At 42.0% G+C, this 27,500-nt stretch overlaps 1 protein-coding gene across 7 annotated transcripts in view; it reads right to left on the bottom strand.

Moving 5' to 3' along the window:
- Positions 1-27,500, bottom strand: part of Cadps (Ca++-dependent secretion activator) — a 451,304-nt gene that overhangs the window by 246,268 nt on the left and 177,536 nt on the right. For all 7 annotated transcript variants that reach the window (XM_013010381.1, XM_013010385.1, XM_013010383.1 and 4 more), the window contains exon 4: positions 6,798-6,878. In XM_013010381.1, coding sequence (XP_012865835.1) covers positions 6,798-6,878 — 81 coding nt within the window. The remainder of the gene's footprint in view (positions 1-6,797; positions 6,879-27,500) is intronic.

The raw sequence follows: 27,500 nt of genomic DNA, 5'->3' as shown, positions 1-27,500 counted from the left end.
CAGACAAGTTGATGTTAGGTGAAATGAACCCCAAGATAAGGACTCAAATGGTATTTCTTGCTATTGTTTCTAACACATTTATAAGACGATTTCTTTGTTGCTTTGTATGTCCCTCCCCCACGGTATAACCCCTGTTTTCATGTACTTGATGTTGGTATAATTTGGGGAGGGGAAGGGAAAAAACAAATTGTTTAAATAGGGATACAGGTGGACCTACTGTAACAATGAGATGTACAAGATGTTATGTCAAAAAACGAACTTTACAACTTTGGCACTGGGGGAAGGGGGGAATAGGAAGGGATGGTAAGGGGAAACAAAGGAGGAGACAATGCTTGATAAGAAATGTACTCATTACCTTGCTCATGTAATTGTAACCCTTCTGTACCATATTTTCACAATAAAAAAAAAACTTTTTTTTTTTTTTTGGGTCTGGTTGTGGAGCCTGAACTCTGGGCCTGGGCACTATCCCTCAGCTCTTCAGCTCAAGGTTAGTGCTCTATGACTTGACCCACAGCGCCACTTCTGGCTTTTTTCTTTTTGCTTATGTGGTGCTGAGGAATCGAACCCAGGGCCTCATGCATGCAAAGTAAGTGCTCTACCACTGAGCCACCTTCCCAGCCCTATTATTATTTTTTAAAAAGAGTATGAACCCAAGATTTGCTCCATAGCCCATGTGAACTGCACTATGACAGGGTAGAATTATTTTGTCTCAAATGGCAATAGAACTTTGATGACATTGCAGTACCTCTCCTCCCTCCCTCCCTCCCTCTCCCTCCCTCCCCTCTCTCTGTTGGTCATGGGGCTTGAACTTGGCCTGGGCGCTGTCCCTCAGCTCTTCAGCTCAAGGCAAGCATTCTACCACTTAAGCCACAGCACCACTTCTGGTTTTCTGGTGGTTTATTGGAAATAAGAAGCTCATGGACTTTCCTGCCGGGCTGGCTTTGAACCGTTATCTTCAGATCTCAGCCTCCTGAGTATCTAGGATTACAGGTATGAGCCACCATTGCCTGGCATATCTTTTCATTTTTGTAGCACTACTCTGCCAAGGGTGACAGCTAAGAGTAGACTAAAGTAGAAAAAGTGATGAGAAGGAGTTGGCACATCAAATGAGAGAAACGTAGCCATTTGCCAGTCAGCCTCATGGTGTCAGAAGGCATGTGGGACTCAAGTGTAGCTTTCAGGTTTACCTACTTTATCCACTTGCTCTTATGTCTTGAGCTTCTATGAACTGTTTGGATTTCTCTTCCCTTGGATTCCTGCCATTTGAGTGGGCTTCAAAACACCTCCCTAGCAGTTACTTTCTTGCTTGAACTCACATTTTCCTGAGTTCTTTGCTATGTGATAGGGACCAGAGGCAGACAGATGCTCCCTACATGCACTTATATAGGTAACAAATTGAAGTAAACTACTGTATGCTTAGTCTCTTCATGACACAGGGTGAAAAACATCAGTTTGCAAGGTAGAGGACAGTACCATTCTCTACTGGCTTAGAATTCCATTTTCCTCTGATCAAGGACAATATATGGGACAGGGAAGTATTTGGATGTTATTTCTCATAGGTGCTTGTAAGCAGAATCTAAGAGAGTATTTTGCTTTGTATATAATAGGAATCAAAGTGGCAATTCCACATTTAAATGATTGCTTTAAAACAAAACAAAGATATTTCAAGCCATTGAGACCACAAAAGCTGTATTATTTGTATTATATAATTAGCTCAAGACTTTTGGAATTTTGCCCCAAAATATAACCAAAAGAACTGGCAAATATCCCCATAGCACTAATGCCACAATCTGCCAGTTTTAAGCTCCAATGTCAACTTCTGATCACACAATTTAAATAACTTATAGTTAATTCCTGGGTGGAATTTGGGGACACTTTAATATCAACATGAGAGGATTCAGAAACTGTTTGAACAGGGATTAAGAAGTCTTTCTACCAGATTAAAAAAAATGAATTCAGATCTCTTCCTGAAACTTTTAAGGCAATGTGACTGATGTTCACAGAAAGGCCACGTCTGTCTGATATTCCTGGGCTGCCGTCTGTCTGATGATTTGGGGGTTGTTGGTGTGACTGAATTAACAGCTCACGGTATAGAGTGGTAGAGGAAGAAAAGATGACTTATACTTGTCTTCCTTCTCTTTCAGGATAAGAGTACAACCATATGCTGTCTCATAGAAGTATTTGATGATAAGAAGGATACTGTTAGAATCATCAGGGAGTTGAAAACCTTTCTTCTAGATTCCAAAGATAGTACAGTAGAAAGCATTCGGAATTACAGAAACCATGCCTGACATGGCTACTTCTTTTTTTTTTTTTCTTCTACATACACGGAAGGGAAACTATAGAAAATGTTAATGGAAGAAAGAATGCTATTCTCTGGAGAGGCATCCATCAGGGAGAAAGAGGAGACTGGCAAGAAGTCCTGTCCTGGAATTAGTTCTTGCATCTCAGCTAATTAATCACAAGAAATGGCATGAATCTCGGCAGGAGAGAACCAGCTTTCTCCTTAGTAGCTAAGTGAATTCAGTTACATCACTTAAACACTTAGATTTGTCTAAACTGGGGAGAATTATTATAATTCCACAGATTGTCTATCACAGGTCTAAATAAAAGTTGACGTGAAATTGCTTTGCCAGTGCCTGTCACATTTGATAACAGACTGATTATGAGACAGAGACCAGCACAGAGGAAGGTGAAAGCCTGAATCAAGGGCATATTGAATCCTCAGATTGGAGCAATGAAGAACATGAAGGCCTGTATTTAGAAAGTATCTTGAAATGGTTGTGGGAATATCAGTTAAAAATACATTTTTTGATCATTGAATGACCTTGGCCAAGTCTTTAAGGTCTTTGCTGCAGGTTTCTTATCCAGGAAATGGACAATGATCACACCTTTCTCATAGGTTGTTGGAAAGTAGTATAGTTTATTAAATGTAAAATATAGAGAAAAACAGCTACCCTATAGTAAGCGCTACCTAAATGATAATTTGTAGGTACATCAATTGATAATGATACCCTATCTATGGTGCTACCTTTTAGGTACCACTCTAAGTGATATACCTCCAGCATCCACATGCCCAGTAAGAATCTCACCATTTTCTGCACAGTGGATTGGTTCATTCAACTAGGTATGGCCCTTCAATCAAGTTAGGCCAATCAAAGGGTCAGTTTGTGGAACTGTGAATTTGACATGGGTAATGAGAAACAGGAAAAGATGGAAAAAGATGTGGAGGTGACTGACTGAATGATTCCTTTTTTATATACATCAGACACATACAAAGATATGGGACAGCCATTCTTCCCACCTGAGAAGCAGGGAGAGTTGGCTTGCCAAGAAAGAAGGGATAATGACCCACAGAGACACAAGGATAGAAAGTGGTCCCCTCTCATGCCCCCTGTTTTCATTCTTTCCTGGGTTCTGGTAGTACTTCATCCATGGACTCCTTGATCCCAAGAGCCATCTCTTTTACAAAAGCTCCCTCAAGTTGGTGTCTCTCACTTGCAATCTTTTAAGTCAGGAACAAAGTGGATTATGCATGCTGAATGACATCTGCATCCAGGAATTTCTGGTTATAACATGCACAGGAGATGATATTCAGCCATATGGGTTGATTTGCACATCCTCACTAACATTCACTGTGATGCTGGACATAGAAAAAAATGAGAGCATGCTAGAAGAAAAGAAGCAAGAGGTTCTTTGTTTTGGTCTCTCTCTATGAGCTAGTGAATATATGAGAACTTTGGAATTTTATTTAATTTTTAGTACATGAATTTTCTTTTCATTTTTTCCCCTGATTATTAGCCTGGCTGCTTTAGGTGAAGAGAAAAGTAGAATGTAACTACAGTGAACAAAAAGTAGTCGCACAGAGAGAATTGAACAGTAACTAGAAACAGGTATGTGAATATGGGGATGCCCTTGGCATGGCAGTGGAGGCCCTGACTCTGTTTCTCTCTATGCATCAGCTTTTTTTCCTCCCCAGATGAAACAATCAAACATGGTTTCAGGCATCTTCTTACTACTGAAAGACAGAGTCTTGTAAGCCTGCTGTCTACAAGCCCCAGGGAGGGGATTCATTGGTCTTGTTAGCATCAAACACACTATTTATAACTCAGTCACTCATGACCAGAAACTACAAGTTGGCTCCCTTTGGGTGAAGAGTTCACTCTAGGGCCAACTAGTGGTAACATGGAGGCCCCAGGCTTGAAGGAACACTGTTGAAAAAGAAAGTGAATTTCATGAGAACAGGAGACAGTAGTGGAAAGACTGTCTCATGGAAATGCTCTATACCCTATGCAATTGGAGACCCTGCCTTTACTCTGAAATTATTTCTCATTCTTTGCAAATATTAACCAAGACTTGTCTGAATGTCTACTTTATTATCCAAGAAAGTTTAATTCCGTGTGGTTAACAATATTATCTTTAGCATCAGAACATTTCGGGTGTGTACCAGGAAAAAGAATTCTTTGGACTGTTCAGAGATGAGCATCTTGGCTCATTATGCACCAATTACTTATCTATATAACTTGAAAAAAATTAGAAATTAGGCTAAATAACATTACTTATTTAAATGATTGTATTAAGCCTCAAGGAAAACAAAACAATTAAAAGAAAGATGCCAGGAACTTGTTTTTGAAGTGCATATATAAATTTATTTAAATGGGTTGACTCCTTATTTGTTGGGATGTACTAGTTGCCTATAAATCAGGGGAATAGATCAGACTAACTTTATTTTCTGGATAATCACGTAAGAGGAGTAAATCATCTAGACAGTGAATTAAAACAAATTCTAAAAGCCTATTGATATTTATTCCCACGTTAAGGAGGCTTTAAAACACAAGATCCTTCATACACCACCTTTGGTCAAATCCATGTCTGTAAGCTGTTCTGTTGTTACCATCAGCTTTACTTGACTATAAACCAAGATACACACACACACACACACAACCAAGATGCAAACATTTCAGTAAAACTGAATGAGCACAGAGAGAATTTTGTGCCTCCTGGAATACCTTTGTTTTCTTATCCATATCCTAGACCAGCATTCTCCATAGGAGAAGGGTCAGCACGAGGCTTTACCGCATGCCTACCATCTCCACCATTTCTGACAACCCTCCTCTCGCACTTGTACATGTGGCCAGTAGAAACTAGCAAGAAGTAGTAGTTATGAAACTTTATGGATTTTTAGCATTACTTACGATTTTTAAACTATTCCATTACGTATTACTTATAGTAATTACTGAGTTTCAGGGCAGGGAGTTGCTCAAGGTTTGAATCAAAGGAAAGTCCATCAGCCCCGTGCCTGAGTGAAGGGTCCAGGGTAGCATTTTGTTAGTGTCCTTCATGTTTGTTTGCATCTCCCCATTTCTAAAGCAAGGAGGATAAGTGACTGTCCTGAGCGGGCTGTTTGTGGGAATCAACTGAACCAGTCCATGTAAACCATTTAGCCTGCTGGACATAGTCATAACTTAACTGAGTACTGGCAATAGTATTAGTAATAATACCACGAATGGCAACAGCAACAATAGTAAAAACCTAACACCGAGCTATACGTATCAACCACAGGAAAAGATGTTAACTTGAGAAGACTTCTACCCCCTGGGAGATGCAGAAAGGTAAACTGATGATCACCTTCCCAATGAACTGCCTCAATAAAGGTCTAGGTGTGTGATCAGCTTTAAGAGAAGGTACTGAGGGCTGAGTGGGTGAGTTTGTTAAGTGGGAGGGAAAAGAAAAGCCCTTCCAAGCTGAGCTGTCAGCAGGAACAAAGACACTGAGCCTGAAAAGGACCTGATGTCTTCAGAAGGCAGCATTCTCTGCGGCTGGGTCAGAGACATCTGGTGGGAAAGTTGTGAGTGATGAGGTTACTATGGGAGGGCACAGCCTTTTGAATAAGAGTGTTGAATATCATTCTAAACAGGTCAGGTTCTATTCTAGGGCAAGGCTGGGGAAGGATTCTGAAGCTCTGCTGTAAGATATGTTTTGGAATGACAATTGAGTGTAAGATGCACACTAGCTGGAGAGATTAGAGCCAGAGATCTCCCGTAGGAGACAACAGAAACCTCTGGGTGCTGGAAATGGGACCTGGATCAGAGCATGAGCAACAGGAAGGCAGCCAAGGGATCTCCAACCCACAGTGAGCAGCCCTGAGCCAACAAGGCTGAATACGAAGCTGATACAGCGTAGAGCTTGGGGAGGGACGAAAAGAAGTTGCTGGTGACTAGGAAGTTTCATCTATGGTTTAGATACGTGAGGAGCAGTAATAGGTGCATGGGTAGTAAACATAGGTGGGAGGAAGCAGATAACGAGCCAGAGTTTTTGAACACATTCAACTTGAAATGCCAGAGAAGGTTTTCATATAAATGTCCAGTAGAGGGGCTGGGAAGGTGGCTCAGTGGTAGAGCACTTGCCTTGCATGCCTGAGGCCCTGGGTTCGATTCCTCAGCACCACATAAGCAGAAAAAAGCCGGAAGTGGTACAGTAGCTCAAGTGGTAGAGCCTTAGCCTTGAGCTGAAGAGCTGAGGGACAGCGCCCAGGCCCAGAGTTCAGGCCCCACGACCAGACCCCCCCAAAAAATTGTCCAGTAGACAGGGGAAATGTAAGCTTGGGACTCAGGGTAGGAGAGAGACCTAAGCTTGGGTATTCCCTGCAGTTAAGCAAATAAAATGCATGCGCCATTCTGGGAGAGGTTGAGGCTAAGGACCTCATCTCATATATATCTTTTGAAGGCCCTTAGTAATCAATATGCTTCCTGGGTGGGGACTTTGGTCCCTAAGGAATATTCACCAAGTTTCCTTACCCTGGCTATTTGGTCTGCCATTTGGAGACGTCCATCCAGCTCTCGTCTGATCTGGGCTGCCTGCTCATCTGGATTGTCCAGCTGCACAAAGCACAAACATGCACACAGAAAGACTATTAGCTTGGTTCACAAAATGCAATAGACTCATGACTTATCATTGTATACCTCCACCCTGTGCTCATAGAAATATTCCGCAAAACAAACATGCTTCTAACCAGCACATCCAGTTTTGAGTGAAATTCCTGGTAAGAATTATTTTAGGCAGAGCATATGCGTTGGTGGCTGTTAAGAGAGACAGTCATATGACCTTGTAAAGGAAGCATCCAGAATTTCTGACTGGCTGGGAAGCCATGTTCTTACCACCTACCCCCACATCCTGATTAGCAGAGATTATTTTGTGAGCCACCAAGCCAGCCCAAGTAAATGTCAGGAACTAATTCTGTGGGAAGACAAGGTGATCACACAGGGTAGAGTTGAAAAGAAAAACACAACCAACCCCCCTAATAAGTTCCACAGAGGCACTGCGGTCTTCTACCCATCCTCCTAGAACATAAATGGAATAGCAGATAAGGGAAGAAGGCAAGGCCTTTAACAACCTTTACTCATTCATTCATTCTATCATTCCTTTAAATACTTACTATTTCATTCATCAAAATTTCAAAATGTCAAAACAATGGATTAAATAGGAACAAGACAAAATCAGTCTGTGACTTGACAAAGTTTTAATCTAGCAAGAACAAGTATGGCCAGAAGAATGGGGATTAGCATCTATTGATGCCTAGATCAAACACCAAGTAATATTGGATCTGTTTTCCAGCCTTTTTTTCTAAAGAGTCCCCCCAAATAGAAACTAATATATGTTTGTAAGAAAAAAAAGATTTTGGGTTCAGGAAAGTCTGCTCCCTCCTGAAAATTTGTAATACCTATAAGCATAATCAAGATCCTGAGAAATTCTCTACTTAACTCCACCTAACTTCCCTTTTGCACATTTTTTTTTGTCGGTTATGGGGCTTCAACTCTGGGACTGGGAGCTATCCCTCAGCAGTTCAGCTCGAGAATAGCACTCTACCATTTGAGCCACTCTGCCACTTCTGGTTTTTCTAGTGGTTTATTGGAGGTGAGAGTTTCACAGCCTTTCCTGCCTGGGCTGGCTTTGAACCATGATCCTCATATCTCAGCCTCCTTCGTAGCTAGGATTATAGTCGTGAACCATCAGTGCTGGCTCCTTTTACACAATTATTTCACTAAAAACAAACATCACACAGAGTCTAAGTGGGAGGAGCAGCCTGCAGTTTACATAGCTTGTCAAGGTTATGAGCCACTTCAACCAAAGGATTCTCTGCCTCAACTTGGAACTGATGGCCAGCATTATGTTGGCCTTCTTGGTATTTTTCTTCAGAATTTCCATGTCTTTAGTGAATTCTTGTATATCCTGCACTTTATTCCATATTCATCTGCTTGTTGGAGTTCTGAGTTCAGCCAGCTATTCATTTGTATCTTCCTTAATTTCAATCAGGTGCTTATACTTCTTTAACATCATTGATCTTTCTTACTATTGGTTTGAACTGATGGAGCTATCACTCCATTTTCATTCAGTTCCTTCATTGGAATTTTAAGGGGCCATATTACTTGTGTCTTCATTTTAGTAATATTTCTATGCTGATATTTCTGTATCTGAGTGCAAGTTTTGCATTGGAAAACGTAACCTCTCATGACTTTTCAGCTGGAGATTTCCCAACATAGGTTACAGCTGGGTAGTGGTAGGATTGTGGTGGATTTTCTCGATACTAAACTGAGAGGGAATATGGCTCAGTAGTGAAAGATCTGGTCGCTCAGGATGATAGATCCAGTTGTCTGTTCTACTCCACGAGTGGAGGCTGAGAATCTCCCGTGCTCAGTACCATGCCATTCCTTTCCCAGGCTGTGTTTGCTGGCATTCTCTTGGTTCCATACTGCCTGCTAGAGTTACTTGTCCTCCTTAAGTGCCCTGTTTTGATTTTCTGATTGGGCCTGACAGTTAATTAACTCAAAATCCTCACTTTGAACCTTTGTAGACAGGAGTCAATTTGACAGAGAGCCCCACTTAGGGGCTGAGAACTGTGAACTCCCTGTCAGTTGTTGTGAATTGCTGCCTTCAACTGAGAAGATTGTAGCAGTACAAGTAAGACACATGAGCAATGGATATATCCTTATTGTGGCTTTGCCGGTAACTGTGGGGCAAAGTATTCAGCCTCTCCGTGCTTCAGGTTTCCTCATCTGAATATTCAAGATAACGCTACCTATGACTGTCATGTGAATGAACAATGCATACAAAATGCTCAACCCAGAGCTTGGTATGTCGTGAACCATTGGGAAATGGTACCTGGGGTTATCCATGCTGTCATTAGAATGATTTGTGTTGGCTGATGGGCCATGATGGGGTGGCAAAGGGTCAGTGAAGAGAGCGCCAGATTCAACAGTGGTCCTTCCTGGTGTGGATGTAGGGGTTTGGGCTGTCTTGATGTGTTATCTGAAGAGGTGGGTTGATACTGACCAGAGGTTCCCCTCTCCAGACAATTTCCCTGGCTTCTCAGAGTCTCTCACAATCCCCAAGGTCAAGTCCCTTTGGTTGGTTGGACTTTAATTAGTGGGAATGACCAGTAGGCAAACCTGGCTGCCCAATAGCTAATGATCTGAAGAGTGGCTAAAAAGGAAATATAACTGAACTTCCTTAAAATAGACTAGCATGATAAAGAAGGCCAGCATCGGCCGCTGAGTCTGACAACTCTGCTGTACAACATCCAAAATTATAAAGAGGAATCAAGTAATTATCATTTCTCATGCTGGAAAGGAAAAGTCAGAGAGTTGAGATTCCATGGAAACAGGGCTCTGTTTACCATGCTGGTCTTTTCCACTGAGGAAAGGAAAGATCAGCAGGAGAATCAAGTGAAGGGCAAACGTCACGTGGACAGCAATGCCTGGGCAATGTGCTCATTAGGGTTCAAAATGGACATGAACACGAAGGTTCCATAACTCCGGAGACAAATTAGCTTCCTACTGGCAGAGGTCAAGCACAGGAGTACAGATATTCTTCCTTGGCAATCAAGCAAAGCTTATGACTTCTTGGGATTTTCTCCTAAAGGGTTGGAAAAACTGGGTCTAGCATTGTATAAGTGCAGACAGGGAGTGGTACATGAGCCCTGGGTTCAAGACTGCCTGAGGCATGGGACTCTCCTTCCACTTTTAGGCCAATAGAGAGAGGAAGAGCAGTCAATTTGGATGCAGACTTGGATCTGGCAGAGTAGAGTCATACCCATTATCTACCCAAGCCCTTAGTGGTGCAGCCTTGTTAAGTGTCTAAACTTTGGTGGGCCTTGCACATTCTGATCACATGTGGTTTTTGAAAAGACAACTTGAATGTTCCTCATTGTGCCTGCAAAGTTAGACGGACCTGGGTCTAAATCTTGGCAACTTATTCAACCAGCAACTGAATTTTTCGAACTCTGTTTCCTGTACAGCTAGGGTACACCGCCTCTCCCCACATATTCTAAAGATTAAATGCAATGAGACTTGGACCCAAGCACCTATTGTAATTCTGGTACAAATAACAGATCCTACAGTTGAGCAAAGTGTCTAGGGTTCTCCCTGTGTTAGAGTGGGGATTCACTGGATGTTCACTCTTCTCTTTGCCTTTTGTGATTTAAAAAAGAAGCCATAACAGGGCAGGGGCCTTGACATACAGGAATAGATATCAGGAACCTGTGTTCTGGTGTTTGATTTTCCCTTAGCTGTGGGACCTTGGGCCAAAGTCAGACCCTCTCTGCCCACAGTCCCTTCATCTGAGAGAAGCTCTTGGATTTTATGACCTATGATTCTCTGAGAAGCCTAGACTAGTGCTCCTCAAATCTATTCTAGGAAATGTTAGCTCTGCCATTACAAGAGTCACTGAGAGGATGAGGTCTATAGCAAGACAAAGTCTGGAAATGGCTCTCTCTGTGACTACTTGGGGTTTGGGGTACAAGACACATGTAAGAAATCCTTCACTAAGGCATTTACACAGGGCCCCACATTTTCAAAACGTATCTGACTATTCCAATACCCCAGGAACACATATTGGGGTGTACTTTCCTAGACCATTCTCCAGTGACGAAGGTAGTTTACTGTTCAAATAGGTCTACTTCTGTCAGGCGCCAGTGGCTCACACCTATAATCCTAGATACTCAGGAGGCTGAGATCCGAGGATTACGGTTCCAAGCCAGCCTGGGCAGGAAAGTCCATGAGACTTGTATTTCCAATAAACCACCAGAAAATCGGAAGTGGCACTGTGGCTCAAGTGGTAGAGCGCTAGCCTTGAGCTGAAGAGCTGAGAGACAGCGCCCAGGCCCAGAGTTCAAGCCTTATGACCGACACCAACCCCAACCCCCCCCCCCAAAAAAAGATTTACTTCTTTTAGTAAAGGACCTATCTGGGAATAATCTGCCTGAATTCTAGGTTGAGGAGATCACCTGGGGGCCTGGCCTTCTTAGCCTCAGCCTCCCCTGGTAAGCTGGCCTCAACAATGTGCTCAGGAAGCATCCTTGGGTACTGGTTTTCCTTAAAGATGCCCGGCTTCTTCTCCGGTACACACAAATAACCATGACAGGAAAACAGGTTCAACTCTGACTCTTTTAAAGTCAACCTTATTTCAGCCAGGAAACACCTTTCCACCAAGCAAAGGAAGATGTGACACAAATATGCAGAACATGTAAACAGAAAGAGGCAGACCATTTGATGTTGACGATTCGAATAATTGCTCTTCCTTCTAAAACGATCTGTGGGACGCAGCCTCAGAGTAAAAGAGCCAACCTTAGCCTCACGATGAAAATGAAAACAATCCAGAAATATGGCTGCAAAGAGCCTTGGAGATGATGCAGTAACCTCAGGTACGTCGGGCGGCTGGGCTCGGAAGTCACAGTATGCTCTACTAAGAGCTCTGGGAGGGCTAACCGTTTGCACATGTGTCTGCTGGCACTGTTCCTCATGCTTATGACACACGCTTCCTCATCTGCTCGTTGGCTGGAAACCTCTTTTTCTGCCCCCTTAGCTCTGCAGCAAACACACATCCCTCCCCTGCAGACACCATGCATTTTCCCTGGTCCTTGCTCCCCTAGCACCTTTCCTTGACTAGCATTCTTCCTAGATGTCACTTCCCACATCCCCATAGGGTTATGTGATGTTCATATACCCGACTGTGAGCTCCACAGGAATAGGTGTCATTTGGCTCACTTCTGCATCCCCAGCACCTTGCACTATGGCAAATACAGACTGTGCGCTGAGTAAATACTTGGCAGATGAACAAAATGACTGGCTGACCATAGGACCGAGTTAATTAACTGTGACCTGAGAAGGAAAGCCACCTACCCATAGCCACACTATTATCAGTGAGCAAGGTAGGAGTGAGGCTTTAGCTTCCAGTGTGTGATGTCTTGCAGCTTAGTGGCTATGTTCCAGAAAGTTCCATTCTCTGCAGAAATAGGTAAAGACTGCATTCATGCTGGTCTCTCAGCAGTTCCATTCCTGACAAAGCATCCTTAATTCTGGGCTTTGAGGGATGGATTTAGGGGTGCCTTTAAGCAGCTGTGGTGTGAGCCACCTGCTGAGCTGGATTGACTTCCGTCTGCTCACTTTGTCTCCAGTCTGCTTTGCGGCTAGAGCCTGGGCTGAGACTGCTGTCTGAGAGTGAGGCTTTAAGAGCATCTGTGGACAAGGGCAGAGGGGCCTCTCCACAAAGCACTCCTCTCTGCTGGCATGGCCCTCCTTTCTTTCCTAGCCCTGTGCGGTGTTTTTGTTTTTTTTTAATCCTCCTTCTGTGGCAAACTGCTCAGGTGACTGCTAGCTGCCCTGGTGCACTTACAGCTGGGCCACGGGCAGTTCCTGGCCAGGAGTTGCATGTGCCCAAGATCTAATCTGAAGAACACACAGAAGTTAGAATCACGGCTATATGATGCCATTCAGGGATTGAATGTCACCTCCAGTTCGTCTCCTCTTATCTCCTGTCTGTCCACTCTTAATGCTGAGGCCATGGGATGTGGTTGGCTGGTGCCTGTCTCTACTGTACAGGTGTGCATCTTTGTCTTTCCACTGTGAAGCTGAGTGACCTCAGAAAACTTATTGGATCTCTCTGAGCCTTAGCTTTTGATATTTTTCAACTCTTTTACCTGGGAGTAGAAATAATAGTGACACTCTCATAGTGCTGACCACAGAGTGAATGAGAGGGCATGGGTGTGATAAGTAGCCCTGAGTTTGGCCTGCAGTCACATGGCTTTGACTCAGAGCACACATTAGTTCTTGTCATTCCAAAGTCTACATATAGTCTTCCTTCTAGAAACAGAGGCAAACAACACTTAGTGTGGCAGATCAGGACTTCCCCTTCAGGTAAGAAACCAAACTGACCAAGGTTAAATAGTTTGTCATTTTAAAGATCATTGGCTCTGCACAGGGGGGTAATCAGAAGAAACTATGAGATCTAACACTACTTCTGCTTTTTATGGTGTGGCCAGGGCATTCAATCTTTCTGAGGATCTAATCACCTCAGAAATACTGCAATGATGATAATAGCCAATATCTCCGCACAGTGGAGCTCCACACATTGTGGGTATATATTACTCACTCCTGGAGGAGAATCTGATGAAATTTGCTGCGTACCTCCCATCTCAATCTATATTGAGGCCTCTACTTCAATGTTATTTGTCGGAAAACATGGAGTTAATGTCCCCTTCATATTCAATTACATTTCATTTTTTTTAAAAGAAAATTCACCCAAGGAGGTATAACCTCATTTGCAGGAGATGTAAAATAAGCTCATTCCCGTTACTATTTGCCATGCTTATTTCCTCTCCAGGAGAAGACCTTGAGTAGGTCAAGGTTTCTATTCTGAAGGATATGTTTCTCCTTGATTGCAAAATGTAGGGTTTAGCTCTCAGCTTTTGCCAGCCAATCAGAACATTGCTTGTATTTAAGTCACCAGTTTTAATGTCTTTGCTGGCTTCTGGCAGTGCAGTAAATATAACACAAGAGCTCCAAATACAGCAATTCTCTGAACAAGCAGCAAATAAATACATAAAAATTCCCCAAACACAAAGCCAATTCATTCTGTTACGATCCTGCCGGGCTCAACAGCCATTCTCCGTTCCTACCCAACTTCTGGAATGAATTCCCATCTTCTTCTTTTCCTTTCCCACTTGATACATCATTCAGAGAGTGGTTTCAGCCCTTTTTCCAAGAAATCCTTCTTGATTATAGCGTCAAGCTGTCCCATAGGGCATTACAAGCAAGTCCACTATGTGAGCTCTTATGTGTCCTGAGTCTTACATTCCTTTCCTACCAGAGAGGCTGAAGGGCTTGTGGATAGAGCCCCACATACTGGAAACAGCCAGGCCTGGCCTCAAATTCATGCTCTGAGACACTGGGTAAGATTAAGTTCTCAATACCTGCAGCCTAATGTTGCAGAGCAGAGGTTTCAATCGAGATGGTGCCACCGCTGAGGTGTATTATGATAAAGTGAGGTAATGGTACCCACAAGGCACTTAGCATAAAGGGGATTCACAATGTGATGGCTCTAATTTATACCATTGTGGCCGGAGAGTATGGTTTTAATCCAGCCTAGAGGAGGTAGCTGCTTCATTTGTATGTTTTGGATGGATCCCCTTAGTTATCTTCCTCGCTATTCTAAGAATGAAGGAAATGGAAGCCATTCAAAGAAGACAGTGGGCAGCAGTTCAAGTCCAGGGTAGGCAAGAGGTAGGGGCTTTGTGCAGCAAGAATGTGTGGGATTAGGCCTGGTTTATCTCTTCGTAATTGTATGGTTACTTCCTAAATCTAACTTAAACCCACTTATTATGATTAATACTGAGCTGAGCTACCACCATCTCCATTACAGACCACTGTCACACAGATCTTTGCTTTGCTTTCCCTCTGATATGTAAGTAGCCCCTGAAAGAAATGAAAGATAATTCCAATGGCCAGGCTGCAGCCAGGCCAACTATATCAGGCCAACCAGACACCCAGGTTACTTTAACCCTTCAAGTGATCCCAATGTGCAGCAAAGACAGGGAACCTGTACCAAAATCCAGTGGTCCTGCAATTTTGCTGCACATAGCAATCAACCAGAGAACATGTTAAAAAAAATATTAGACCTGACCCTTGGGGAGTTTCGATTCAGTAGTGTTGGAATAAGCCCCAAGAATTTACCTTTCTTCCAGGCTTCAGTCATGCTGATGCATGCAATGATTTTGAGAGACAAGGAACTAACACTATACCCTGTGTGGCAGTCTGCTCATCTTTCTGGAACATGCATTTGCTCATGTGATTCTCCTGCTCTACATTTTTTTTTTTACTGTGATTAAGTGGTTACATAATTTCCCAAATTTCACAGTATTGTGGGATAGTGATGCTCAGTTAAAGTCAAAAACACATTCTAACTTTCCTGGAGCAAATTGTCTATCACGGTCTAACATTTATGAGTTCTATGAGTTACTTCTTCCACATTGGGTAGTATGTACATGTCTTTTGTTTTGCATCCTGCTCTACATTTGTTAGTAACTTTCCATTCTCCTTGGCAAGAGGAGTCTGAGTCCTTATCAAAGTGTAGATCACTGTCACCATCTGGCCACTGCACAGCTTTCCAGTTCTCATTCCCCAGTGCTCCTCCCCCTTGCCTCCCAGGTGTCTTGCTGTCTAAGCTCTAGGCATTCTGTACTACTGCTTCTAACTTCTCAAATATAACATATTCTTGCTTCGTCCCTCCCCACTGGGCATGCTCTCCTCTCAGCTGTCATCTCTGTCTGCTGAACACTAAATTATTAACCCAAGTTCCAATCTCAGTGTTGCTTCCAGAGTAGTCAAAGTCTCATTTCTTCCCAGCAGCCCTAGCATCTGGAATGCATTCATTGACTATCCCATTACACTGTACCACTTGCTTCCTGTAGGGTTCTCTGGAAGACTGTAAGTGCCTCTAGGGAAAAGGCTTTGTGTCTGTTGTATTCGGTACAAACCTTTCCAGCTCTCTGTCCCTTCTGGTTCTCTGGACATTGCCTCCTCTCGTGCATGCTGTTTGTGTCCTTGAGACATGATGGAGAAGGTCGGAGTGAATGGATTTGGCCACATGAGGCTCCTGGTCACTAGGACTGCTTTCAACTCTGGTAATGTGGATATTGTCTCCATCAATGACTCATTCATTGACCTCAACTACATGGTGTATGTGTTGCAGTACAACCCCACCCATGGCAAGTTCAATGGCAAGGTCAAAGCTGAGAACAAGAAACATGTCATCAATGGAAAGGTCACCTCCATTCTCCAGGAGTAAGATCACACCAGCATCAAATAGGGTGATGATGGTGCCAAGCACGTGGTGGTGTTCACTAGTGTCTTCATCACTATGGAGAAGGCTGGGGCCCACTTGAAGAGTGGTGTGCCAAAGGGTCATCCTCCCTGCCCCTTCGGCTAATGCCCCCATGTTTGCATTGGGGGTGAACTATGAAAAGTATGACAACTCGCTCAAGATGATCAGCAATGCCTCCTGCACTATCATCTGCTTAGCACCCCTGGCCAAGGTCATCTATAATGACATTGACATCATAGAAGTTCTATGACCACTGTCCAGGTCATCATGGCCACCCAGGAGACGATGGACATCCCCTCTGGGAAGTGTGATGGTCATGGGCCACACAAAGTATCATCCCTGTAATCCATCGGGATGCCAAGGCCATGGGCAAAGTCATCCCTGACCTGAACGGGAAGCCACTCAAGGGCATCCTGGGCTAAATCGCAGACCAGATGTCTCCTGCAACTTTAAGAGTGATTTCCACTCCCCCACCTTCCACCCAGGGGCTGGCATCATTCTCAATGGCCACTTTCTCAAACTCATCTCCTGGTACTGCAATGAATTTGGCTACAGTAACAGAATGATCAACCTCCTGGTCCTCATGACCTCCAAGGAGTAAGAGCCCCTGGACCACCCGCTCCGGCAAGAACTGGAGAGGAAGAGAGAGGCTGTTGGGGACTCCATGTCCCTACTCAGCCCCCCAACACAGGGAATGGCCCCCTCTCATTGTTCTCACCCTGGGCCCCTGCCCAAGGGGGAGGGACTTAGAGCCCTAATTGTGACCTGTGAATGGACCATCAATAAAGCTTACTGCACCCAGTCCCTCCACCCAAAAGAAAATTCCACTGCCAAAAAAAACCATTAAAAAAAAAATCTCCAGTGTTAGCCAGGTGTCAGTGATTTATGTTTGTAATCCTTGCTACTTAGGAACCTGAAATCTGATGATTGCAGTTCAAAGCCTGGGCAGGAAAGTCCATGTGACTCTTGTTTCCAATTAGCCACCAGAAAAACTGGATGTAGCACTGAGACTCAAGTTGTAGATGCTCACCTTGAGTGTAAGAGCTCAGGGACAGTGCCCAGGCCCTGAGTTCAAGCCCTATGACCAACAGAAAGAAAAAAAATCTCCACTGAGTGACAGAAAATATTTTCATAGTTAAATTGGAAATGGAGACAGTAATATCTACTTAGGATTTGTTTCAACCCTAATCCTTTAATGATATGTCTGATACTTGATAGAGGCTCAAATTTTTGTTTAAACAAAGTTATGAATGGAGCTGGTTGAAACTTACATAGCCTTGCTGTATGAATAAACAAAATTGGATGTGAATAGGCAGAAGGGACAATGATTAGCTTTCGAAAGCTATGTGAATAATAGAGGGTGAATCCATCAAACCCCTTGAGTTTGCTATCTGGAAACAGTCACCATTTAAAAATATCCATTAGATAATTGCTTTTCTTCAGGTATTGTGAGAACAGGGAAAACACATAACTGGATAACCATCAAAATTATTTCACAAAAACAAGTATGGTTAGTTTAAAAATTAGTCAAGTATTATGCAAAGAAAAATGACTATTTTTGTTATCATAGGTTTTGTTTCCTTAGAGCTAGGACTTGAACCAGTGGCATCCCACATGGTAAGAACATCAATTAGCACTGGGCCATGCCCCACCATTAGTATTTAAATTTTCTTTGTTTCTTTGTTTGTTTCTTTCTTTCTTTGTTCTGGGGATCAAGCCCTGGGCACTGAGACACATGCTCAGCCCTGAGTTTAGTTTATACTATTGCTGAGATTCCGTTCAGGCAACTGATTTGACAGAAATGGCATTTTTTGTTTGTCTTTTTGTTCTGTTCTCTTTTTGCTTGAAAATAAACTAGAGGTAATTTCTATCCTCTGGAGATTTTGATATATTATAGAAATTAAAATACCTTTTTGTGCTATTCAATAATTTTGCTCTTTCAATAGCATCAAGTCATGTTGGAAAACAACTTATAAATGTACTTCATAGGAAGTCCAGAAGTATCTGAAGATGTCTAAAATATTTCAAATAAAATGGAATGCTTTTGCTAAATATGTCCACTCTTTATTTGAAGAAGTAAACTTTATTCAAATATTGATAACCAGATAAATGGTTACTCACAAGATCAAAATCAAATAAAATTTGCCAGCTTTTTCCACAATGGCTTTAATAAATGTGTATGTGCACAAAAGTGACTGTGTGTGTGTGTGTGTGTGTGTGTGTAAAAGAGCTAAGGCAAACATTTAAATCTATAAATCACAGAGCTCCCATGTCAATTGAAACTGAGGCAAGGAAGTATAATTTCCAAGGTGCATGAGAACTGTCACATGCACTGCTGTTTCATTTGAGCAACATGTCACAAATACAAGATGTGCTTTTCTTCCAGCCCTCGGCTGATCATTACACATATACCTGGTAGAAATTGGGTCTATTCAGAAATCTACCCACATATGTCATTATCTCATTCTTACCTGCCCTCAAAATGTGACTACCATGGTTATCACCATTGTTCAGAGGCAAAAACATTTATGCAGGGTGAGTTTCACCTTGATTAAGACCTGTCAAAGGAACTGTCAACTCCAAATCCATACTCAAGTGGATATATTTTCATTCTTTGAAAATTATCTGTGGGCAAGAGAAGGCAAAAAAGCTAGTGTCCTGGGAAGGTGGCTCAGTGGTAGAGTGCTTGCCTTGTATATATGGGCCCTAGGTTCAATTCCTCAGCACCACCTAAGTAAAAAAAGCCAGAATTGGCACTGTGGCTCAAGTGGTAGAGCGCTAGCATTGAGCTGAAGAGCTGAGAGATAGCGCCCAGGCCCAGAGTTCAGGCCCACGACCAACCAAAACCAAAACAACAACAGCATCTTTTAAATGCTTCTTGCTTTCAACATAAATATGTGCGTGAGGAGAGCAAAGATATCACAGGATCACATCTATTCCAACACACATGGTGTTTTCAATCTACTTGTCTGAATGTCAACATGTAGTTCTTGCCACATTCAACAAGTTGAGGTCAATAATTAATGAGCCCAGGTCAATAATCCATTGTCTATCATAAGCAGGGATAATCATGTACTGTACCAAAAACATAAGTAAATATTGAGAAAGTAAATTAAAATGGAAAAGGAATTAACGAAGAGAGGTTAATTTATTCCACTGAGCTTTAATTCTGCAATTTCAGAGGCTTTAGACAACAGCTTATTTCTTGCTTACTCCCTCTATGCATTATGAGGGACTTACATAATCTTATATAAGATTATGGTTTACTTATGTACAACCACTCAGGGATCAAGGCAGATGGAAGCATTCTATTTTGCACCTCCGCTGTATCAATGTATGCCTTCTGGACTCAGCAGAAGGAGAATATCAACTGTAGAGAATTGGTCGTTTATTTGCTATGGAACTGATCATATGGTCCTAATCTATTTCATAAACATTACTATCTGTGCCATAAGAAAACAGCTCTGGATATTGGGTAAAGTAGCTGAAATACAGAATCTATCTTGAATGTCTGGGAATTGCTCCATTCTCTATTTTCACCTGGCCTGTGTGGCCATTCCTGTATCAATTCAAATTAAGTCAACATGGTGTAACATAATTACGTCTGCATTGTGAAAGACAAAGACAACCTCGGCTTAGAGGAGAGAAACAAAAGAAAGTAGCAGTCTCCTCCAAATAAGCAGTATTTTAACCAGCATAAATTAAAACAATATTGAATGAAATACATATCCCAGCACTGAGGAAATTTAAATCAAGATGACCCTAGGGTTCTTGCAATTTAATTTCTTCCTAATGGACCAGCAATTTTCCAGGCAGACCAACAATTTTCCAGGAGGAGAAACACTTGAGTGGTAGTCCACCATAAAGACAGATGACTTTTTGTCTGGTGAAATTTCATTTGTAATCTAGATATCAGACTATTATTGTGTTGTGAAACCAGCTCTAGAATTAGATAGTTCATTTGCTGCTTTGGTCCCCTCCAGACTTACAAAAGCTTCGGAGCTGAATTTTCTTAGCTAAGAGAATGCTTTTTAAATCCTTCAGAGGAAAAGATTTGTAGCAAATTTTTACCCCTCATAAATTATTGTAAAAAAATCTCAAAAGGAACATAAAACGTATCCAGGAACCTCAATTAGGCAGCTTTAAAATGGGAATTTATCTTCATAAGAAAAGCAAATTCACAACAGGGACTGTGTTTATAAAAAGCAATACCAAATGTACACACCAAGTCAATACCCTACCCTTTTATGTAAAATGATGCCTTCCAGCAAGGTCCTTGTTGTATTGTAAGTTAGATGAGTGGAAAAATACATTACTGTAAAATGGTTTTAACATGAAGCAAACCCCAAATAATTTTCAGGTTAATAGCTCAGCTGGTACCAGATACAAAGTGGTGGTGGCTCAATATGTTATTTGTTGAGTGATTGCCTATAAATATTTGATCCTGTTTTTAACAGGGAGCTCTCACTACTCTTAAATTGATATATGTATTTTTTTAATTGAGAAATTATCCTCTGGGCTTTTATCTTCTAACGTGTAATGGCCATCATTATTAAGTGTAGGATTAAAGGGATGAATGGACCAGCTATCCATTTTATTTGACAAAAATAAGACAATGCTCTAAAAGTATAAAATTTGAAGAAATCAAGACATTTAAGGGCTGATAATTTTTTAAAAAAAATTTGGAAGCACTGTAGAGAGATTGTTATTATTGTTGATGGAGTTTCACCTCCTGTTAAATCCTACAGGCCTTTCACTGACATTTCAACAAAATGTGTATTCCTGTAATTTCTTATTGGGAAATTCTGCCACAGAAATATCAAATCACAATGCCACAAGGCCCCTGCTGGTTTCAGATGGTGCTTAATGGATTCTGTCTCCACAGTCTGACATATGCAGTTGAGTTGGAAAACGGCTGATTAAAAAATTTAGAATCAACATATGCAGCCAGCCTGCACGGAACAAGATAACGCCCTGGGTGACTGCCTGTGGCTTTGATGTGGGGTAGCAGGAAGCGATCTTAGGCTTCTGATCGAAAGTCAGACATGCACCCAAGGAGGAGAAAATTCTGAAAAATTCATCAGCTTCCCTATCGTTAATAATTAATCGCTAAGTCAACAAGCACTGGTAATTTACACTGGCCTACACTGGCAAACAGCCAGGGACTGGAGCTCCCTCACTCTGCAAGCCCTCAGAGTGATTCATTTCATGGCAACCTTCGGGTTCTTATCAGAAGAGCAAGCTTCAGAAAGCCAGAGACTGTCTTCAACAAGCTGTGACATTAGCCACTGTAATTTATAAGATGGAGGCATCAAGCCTCCACTCCAAGAAGGAGGTATAGCTGTGATTTTTCGGACAGAATTCTACAATTCCTGTAAGTCAGTGATGGTTCTCTCCTTACTAGGTGATTGTCCCTCTTCCCTTAGTCTTCCCCCACCCAAACCCCTCCCCACCACTCGAGTCCCCTCCCCACCACTCGAGTCCCCTCCCCATCCCAAAGCCCCCTCCAAAAAGATATTGCCAAGCCTGGATTGAATTTTGGTGTCACAGTTGAGGAAGAAGATACCGACAGCAACTAGTGGGTGGAGACCCAGGGGTGCCGCTCAACATCCTACAACGCACAGGCCAAGCCCTTACAACAAGGAATTAGCCAGTCCAAATGTCAACAGGGCTGAGGTGAGATGCAGTTACTGCAGACACTGACCTCAAGGAAACAAGATGACAACATTTAATTATAGAGGCAAAGAGGAAGCTGCTAACCTGACACAAGACTTCACTTTATCATGTTAAACCTCTAGCACTTAAATAACTCTTTTCAATATTATCAGCTGAGCTGAGACCTGAAATAATTTGAGGAAGGACAGAGATAAGGATGGGGATTTTGACAGTTCATACTGCTGTTAAGAAGTCTCATCAAGAAGTGCCACATGTCTTTTTGTTGTTTGTTTGTTTTGTTGGTTGTGGGGCTTGAACTTGGCCCGGGCCCTGTCCCTCAGCTCTTCAGCTCAAGGCGAGCACTCTACCACTTGAGCCACAATGCCACTTCCGGTTTTCTGGCGGTTTACTGGAGTTGAGTCTCACAGACTTTCCTGCCGGGGCTGGTTTTAAACTGTGATTCTCAGATCTCAGCCTCCAGAGTAACTAGGACTGTAGGCATGAGCCACTGGCACCCAGCTTGGTGCCATGTTTTTGAGAAGAACCCAGACAGATGTCCAAGATACTTGCATTGTTGTTTGCTTCACGGAAGTGTGTAAGACACAGCTCAGCAACTGGGGTCTTGCTGGTGGGAGAGCTGATTGGTGTACATTTGTGTGACCAGCGACTATGTTCTAGAGGAAAGCGCCATGAAGTGATCAGAGCATCATGCTCCAGGAGTATCCCATCATCAGTACGCTGATGAGGACACTCATAGCCCAACCCTCACCTGTCACTCAGAGGGAAAGTGTGTGGCAGTCACAGCAATCTCTGCTTGATTTACAAGCTGAAGATGTTACCTAGAACCAAATCAGAACACGAGAGGTAGAAAAACTGAGACAGAGGGTAGAAGTAAAGGTAAAGAGGGGGACATTGTGATAGATGACTACATTTCCTCTTGAATGAATTCACTTAAGACAGAAGTAGGAAGCCCAACTGTTTCTCTAACAGGGTAAAATATATTGCTTTCTTCCTCCCTAATTTACATTTTAGTTAATGTCTTAAGTTTGCCTTATTTCATAAGGATAGAAAAAGAATCTTAGTATGTGATACCTATATTTTGCTTCTGGGGATTCTTTCACTGTGGTGAGTAATCAATCTTTTCAAGAAGGAGAAGCTTAAAAAAAAGACTCCCTTTTACAGAAGAATATCTGAGGTCAGTTTTTCTTCCCTGCAAGAAGGTGCAGAGAGGGTGAGGTTGAGATTTGTAGGTGCCAGCTATATGCCATTCTTTTCATGTTAATCAATGTTTTAATCACAGATGGTTTCATTTTAATATATATTTTATATTGTAAAGATACTGTACAAAGAGACTACAGTTACATGAGTAAGGTAATGAGTATTTTTCCTATTGAGCATGTTACCCCCTCCTTTGTTTTTCCCCTACTATCCCTTTACTCCCCACCTCCCCAACTTCACCCCCCATCCTCCAAGCTGTAAAGTTTGTTTTCAACATAGTGTCTTGTACATCTCATTGTTACAATGGGTCAACCTGTACCCTTATTTCAGCATTTTGTTATTTCCCTTCCCCTCCCCAAATTAGAAAAATGTATATACAAGATGCAGGACACCAGAAACAAATACAGTGAAAACAGGGGCTATTACCATGGGGGAAGAACATACAGAAGAAACAAAAAAATCACGTAGTAAATTATAACTATATTAAAAACAACAGCAACAAAGATAAAACCTCTTGTGTGCCTGTCTTGAGGTTCATTTCGCTTAGCATATCTTTTTTGTGTTTTGGGTTTTTTTTTTGTAGGTTGTGGGGCTTGAACTCTGGGGCTGGGCACTGTCCCTGCACTCTTCAGCTCAAGGCGAGTGCTCTACCCTTTGAACGACAGCACCACTTCCAGTTTTCTAGTGGTTTATTGGAGATAAGAGTGTCAGGCACTCTCCTGCCCGGGCTGGCTTTGAACCGTGATCCTCAGATCTCAGCCTCCTGAGTAGCTAGGATTACAGATGTGAGCCACCAGCGCCCAGCTTGCCTAGCATATCTTATCTGGTCATATGCACATAGCTTTTGACCTTTTCTGCTTGTCCTAGACATATATTAGTTATTGCAAATAAGGGAAACCATGGGACCTATGTTTCTTTGGGCCTGGCTTACTTCATTTAATATAGTTTTTTCTAAGTCTTTCCATTTCCTAACAAATGGGGTAGTGTCATTCTTTCTGATGAAGGCATAGAAGTCTAATATATATATATATATATATATATATATATATATATACACATATATACACACATATACACACACACACACACACACACACACATATGTTACATTTCCTTTCTATTCATCTACTGAGGGGAGTCTGGGTTAGTTCCTTATCTCAGCTATGGTGAATAATGCTGCGATAAACATAGTTGTGCTAGTAGGTTTAGTATATCCTTGTTTAGTATATCCCAAAAATGGGATTTCTGGATCATAGGGGAGCTCCACGTGGAGTCTTTTGAGGAACCTCCATACTGCTTTCCAAAGTGGTTGAACAAGTTTACACTCCCACCAACAATGCAGTAAGGTTCCTTTCTGTCCACACCCCCTCCAGCATCTGTTGTTATTAGAGTTCTTGATTATAGCCATTCTAACTTGGGTGAGGTGGAATCTCAATGTTGTTTTGATTTGCATTTCTTTTATGGCTAGGGATGTTGAACATTTCTTCATGTGTCTATGGCCATTCTTATTTCCTCTTCAGAGAAGTCTCTCTTTAAAAGTCTTTAGCCCACTTATTAATTGGGCAGTTGTTTCTTTGAGGATTTGTTGTTGGGGGATTTAGTTTTTTGAGTCCTAAGTATATTTTAGATATGAGACCCTTGTCCATTGTGTGGCTAGTGAAGATCTTCTACCAATCCGTGGGGCTTTCTACTGATCTTGCTAGCTATGTCCTTGCCATGCAACAGCTCTGCAGTTTCATGCAATCCCATTTGTCCAACCTTTCTTTGATTTGTTGTGATTCTGAGTCTTTATTAAGAAAATTTTAGCCTGAGCCAAGGAGCCCCAGAGTTTCTCTAATTCCTTCCTGTGATGTGTTCAGGGTGTCTGCTTTTACTTTGGGGTCTTTGATCCATTTGGAGTTGATTCTGGCGCAGTATGATAGATAAGGATCTACAGGTGTTTAACCAACTTTAAGCACAGATGTTTGCTTGCTGTTTACATGTAATTTTTACATGAGCAATGATGAAAAGGAAAAACAGTTCTGTAACAATGTTCACTATGATTCTCAGGTTCAGAAGTTGGAGGCACAAAATGTGGTATAACATCCATGCTCTGAAAGGTTCTTCAGAGGTACCCAACTTAGCTCAAGGATCCTCACTCATCATACCCATGACCCTCCTCACCAGGATGCTTTGGGAAAGAAAGGGGAGGGACTAATTAGAAAGAAAGGGGAAAATGGCAGGGTTTCTAAGGCAGATGCTGTGTCTTTTCCTGTGCCTCCTGGAGATGCTGCTAAGAAAATCACTTACACAGAATGGGATGCCTGGAAGAACGTGAACATCTCATTTCTACTGTTCTCTTTTGTAACTAACTGGTTGATCTGCCTTCTGTGTCTATTTGGGCAGATGCAAGATACAAAGAGAAGCATAGCATGGTGGCACATGGCTGTATCCCAGCTATAGCAGGAAGTGTAAATAGAGGATCATAGACCAGGTCAGCCTGAAGAAAAAGTGAGAGACCCTAATCTCCAAAGTAATCAGAACCAAAACAGCTGAAAGTATGTATTGCTGGGTAGAGTGCTTACCTAGCGATTGTGAAGTCCTGAGTTCAAATCTCAGTAGTTAAAAAATAAAATAAGAAGAGAATTCACAGTGACCCCTACTGAATATGTTTAAGCAGCAGAGGGATGGAGAACTTAGAAAGTTGGAGACCTTCTTCAATAACTGAAATTCTATTTCACAGCTGCAGATTCTGTGCCTGTGCCCTGGTACCACAAGAACAGAGCTTCTAGAATCAAGGCAAGAGTTCTGCGACTGCTACTGTTGATTCTTCTTCCCTTTCTTGATATAGAAGATATGCTCCAGAGCTATTTTTTCCCCACTGTTGATTCAACTGCAGGGAATACGTAGTTCTAGGAAGGTAATGAATCCCCCAAATTACCAGAAAATGCCAGAGCAGACTGGAGCTCAACTGACAAGAAATGCAAGGAAGCCCAATGCATGGGTACTGGATATTCATGGATGCCTGTATTACATGGCTTCCCACTCACCACGTTAGCATATCAGAAATGGTCTCCCCAAACTGCTCATGTCCAGTGAATTAAAGGACTTTCAAACTAGGCTATTTTCACGTTTCCTCATTTTGTAATTTAATCGAAGAGGAAACAGAATTGTAGTCTGAGATTTCCAAATTCCTTTAAGGTATCTTTATTTCTGAGAGGGGAAAAACCCCACACCACAATCACTTTCTAAAAGATATTATATCCAAGGTATCTATTCTTTACTATCTTCCTACGATTTCCTATCATATAAAGGCTGTTCCAGGCAATGTACTAGGTACTGGGCCTATGTTTAGCATAACGAACTGGTTTTCTCATAGAATTGATAAAGGATAAAGACGTTAATCAGATACCCATGTATATTATATGTCAACTTTCAGGGAGATTACTACCCCAGATGAGGAGAAAAAGATTTTGTGAAGGAAGTCTCAACTAGCAGCTCTTGAAGTAAGAACTGAAGACCCACACAGGCAAACCCAGTCAAGTCTGGGGAAGATCATTTCAAACTGGAATTGTATGCGCAGGGTTCATGGAAGACATAAAGAAGCTAGGCAGTGTGGCACACTGAATAGAGAAAAATGCAAAAGGAAGCATCACACAGTTAAGCAGGAGGGATAGAGTCAAAGCATGTTATAGCATATATGTGATCCATGTAAACTCCAGAGCTAATCTCTTGAATTTCTGAAGCTGCTTTTCTAATTTTTTGTCACTTTATTTTTGAATGACCATACTTTCTTTTTCCTGTGAATGGGTTTCTCTATATTTCCATACATGTACATAGTGTACTTTGAACAAATTTGTTTTCTTTTTTTAAATTGGTGGACTAGTTGCAATATGCATTATAAGTCATGGCATGGGGAAAAATGGTTAATCTTCAAACAAAGGCAAATAAAATTTCTATGCAATGACATATATTTATAGAGGATTGCTTCCATTTCCATACAGAAGTATGTGCTTTTTTGTGTATGTACTGAGGCTTGAACTTGGGGACCTTGTGCTCCTGCTTAGCTTTTTTTTATTGTTGTTATTTGTCTTATGAATTTATCTGCCTTGGCTGATTCTGAACCATGATCCCCAAATCTCAGCTTCTATAGTAGCTAGGATTATGATGTAAGCTGGGCTGCTGGGGCCTTTTTGAATGTCAAGTTTAAGGAGTCTTAGCCAGATGCCAGTGGCTCATGCCTGTAATCCTAGCTACTGCGGAGGATGAGGTCTGAGGATCACAGTTCAAACCATCCCGGGCAGAAAAGTACATGAGATTTGTTAGGAAATGGAAAGACTTGGAAAAAATTCTATTCAGTGAAGTAAGCCAAGCCCAAAGAAACATAGGTCCCATGATTTCCCTTATTTGCAATATCTAGTATATGTATGAGTCAAGCAGAAAAGGTCAGATAAGGTGATGTTAGGAAAATGAACCCTAAGATATGTATTTTA

The sequence above is a fragment of the Dipodomys ordii genome, unplaced genomic scaffold, assembly GCF_000151885.1.
Source record: "Dipodomys ordii isolate 6190 unplaced genomic scaffold, Dord_2.0 Scaffold12, whole genome shotgun sequence".
NCBI classification, from domain to species: Eukaryota; Metazoa; Chordata; class Mammalia; order Rodentia; family Heteromyidae; genus Dipodomys; species Dipodomys ordii.
This window is presented reverse-complemented; position numbering and strand designations above follow the sequence as displayed.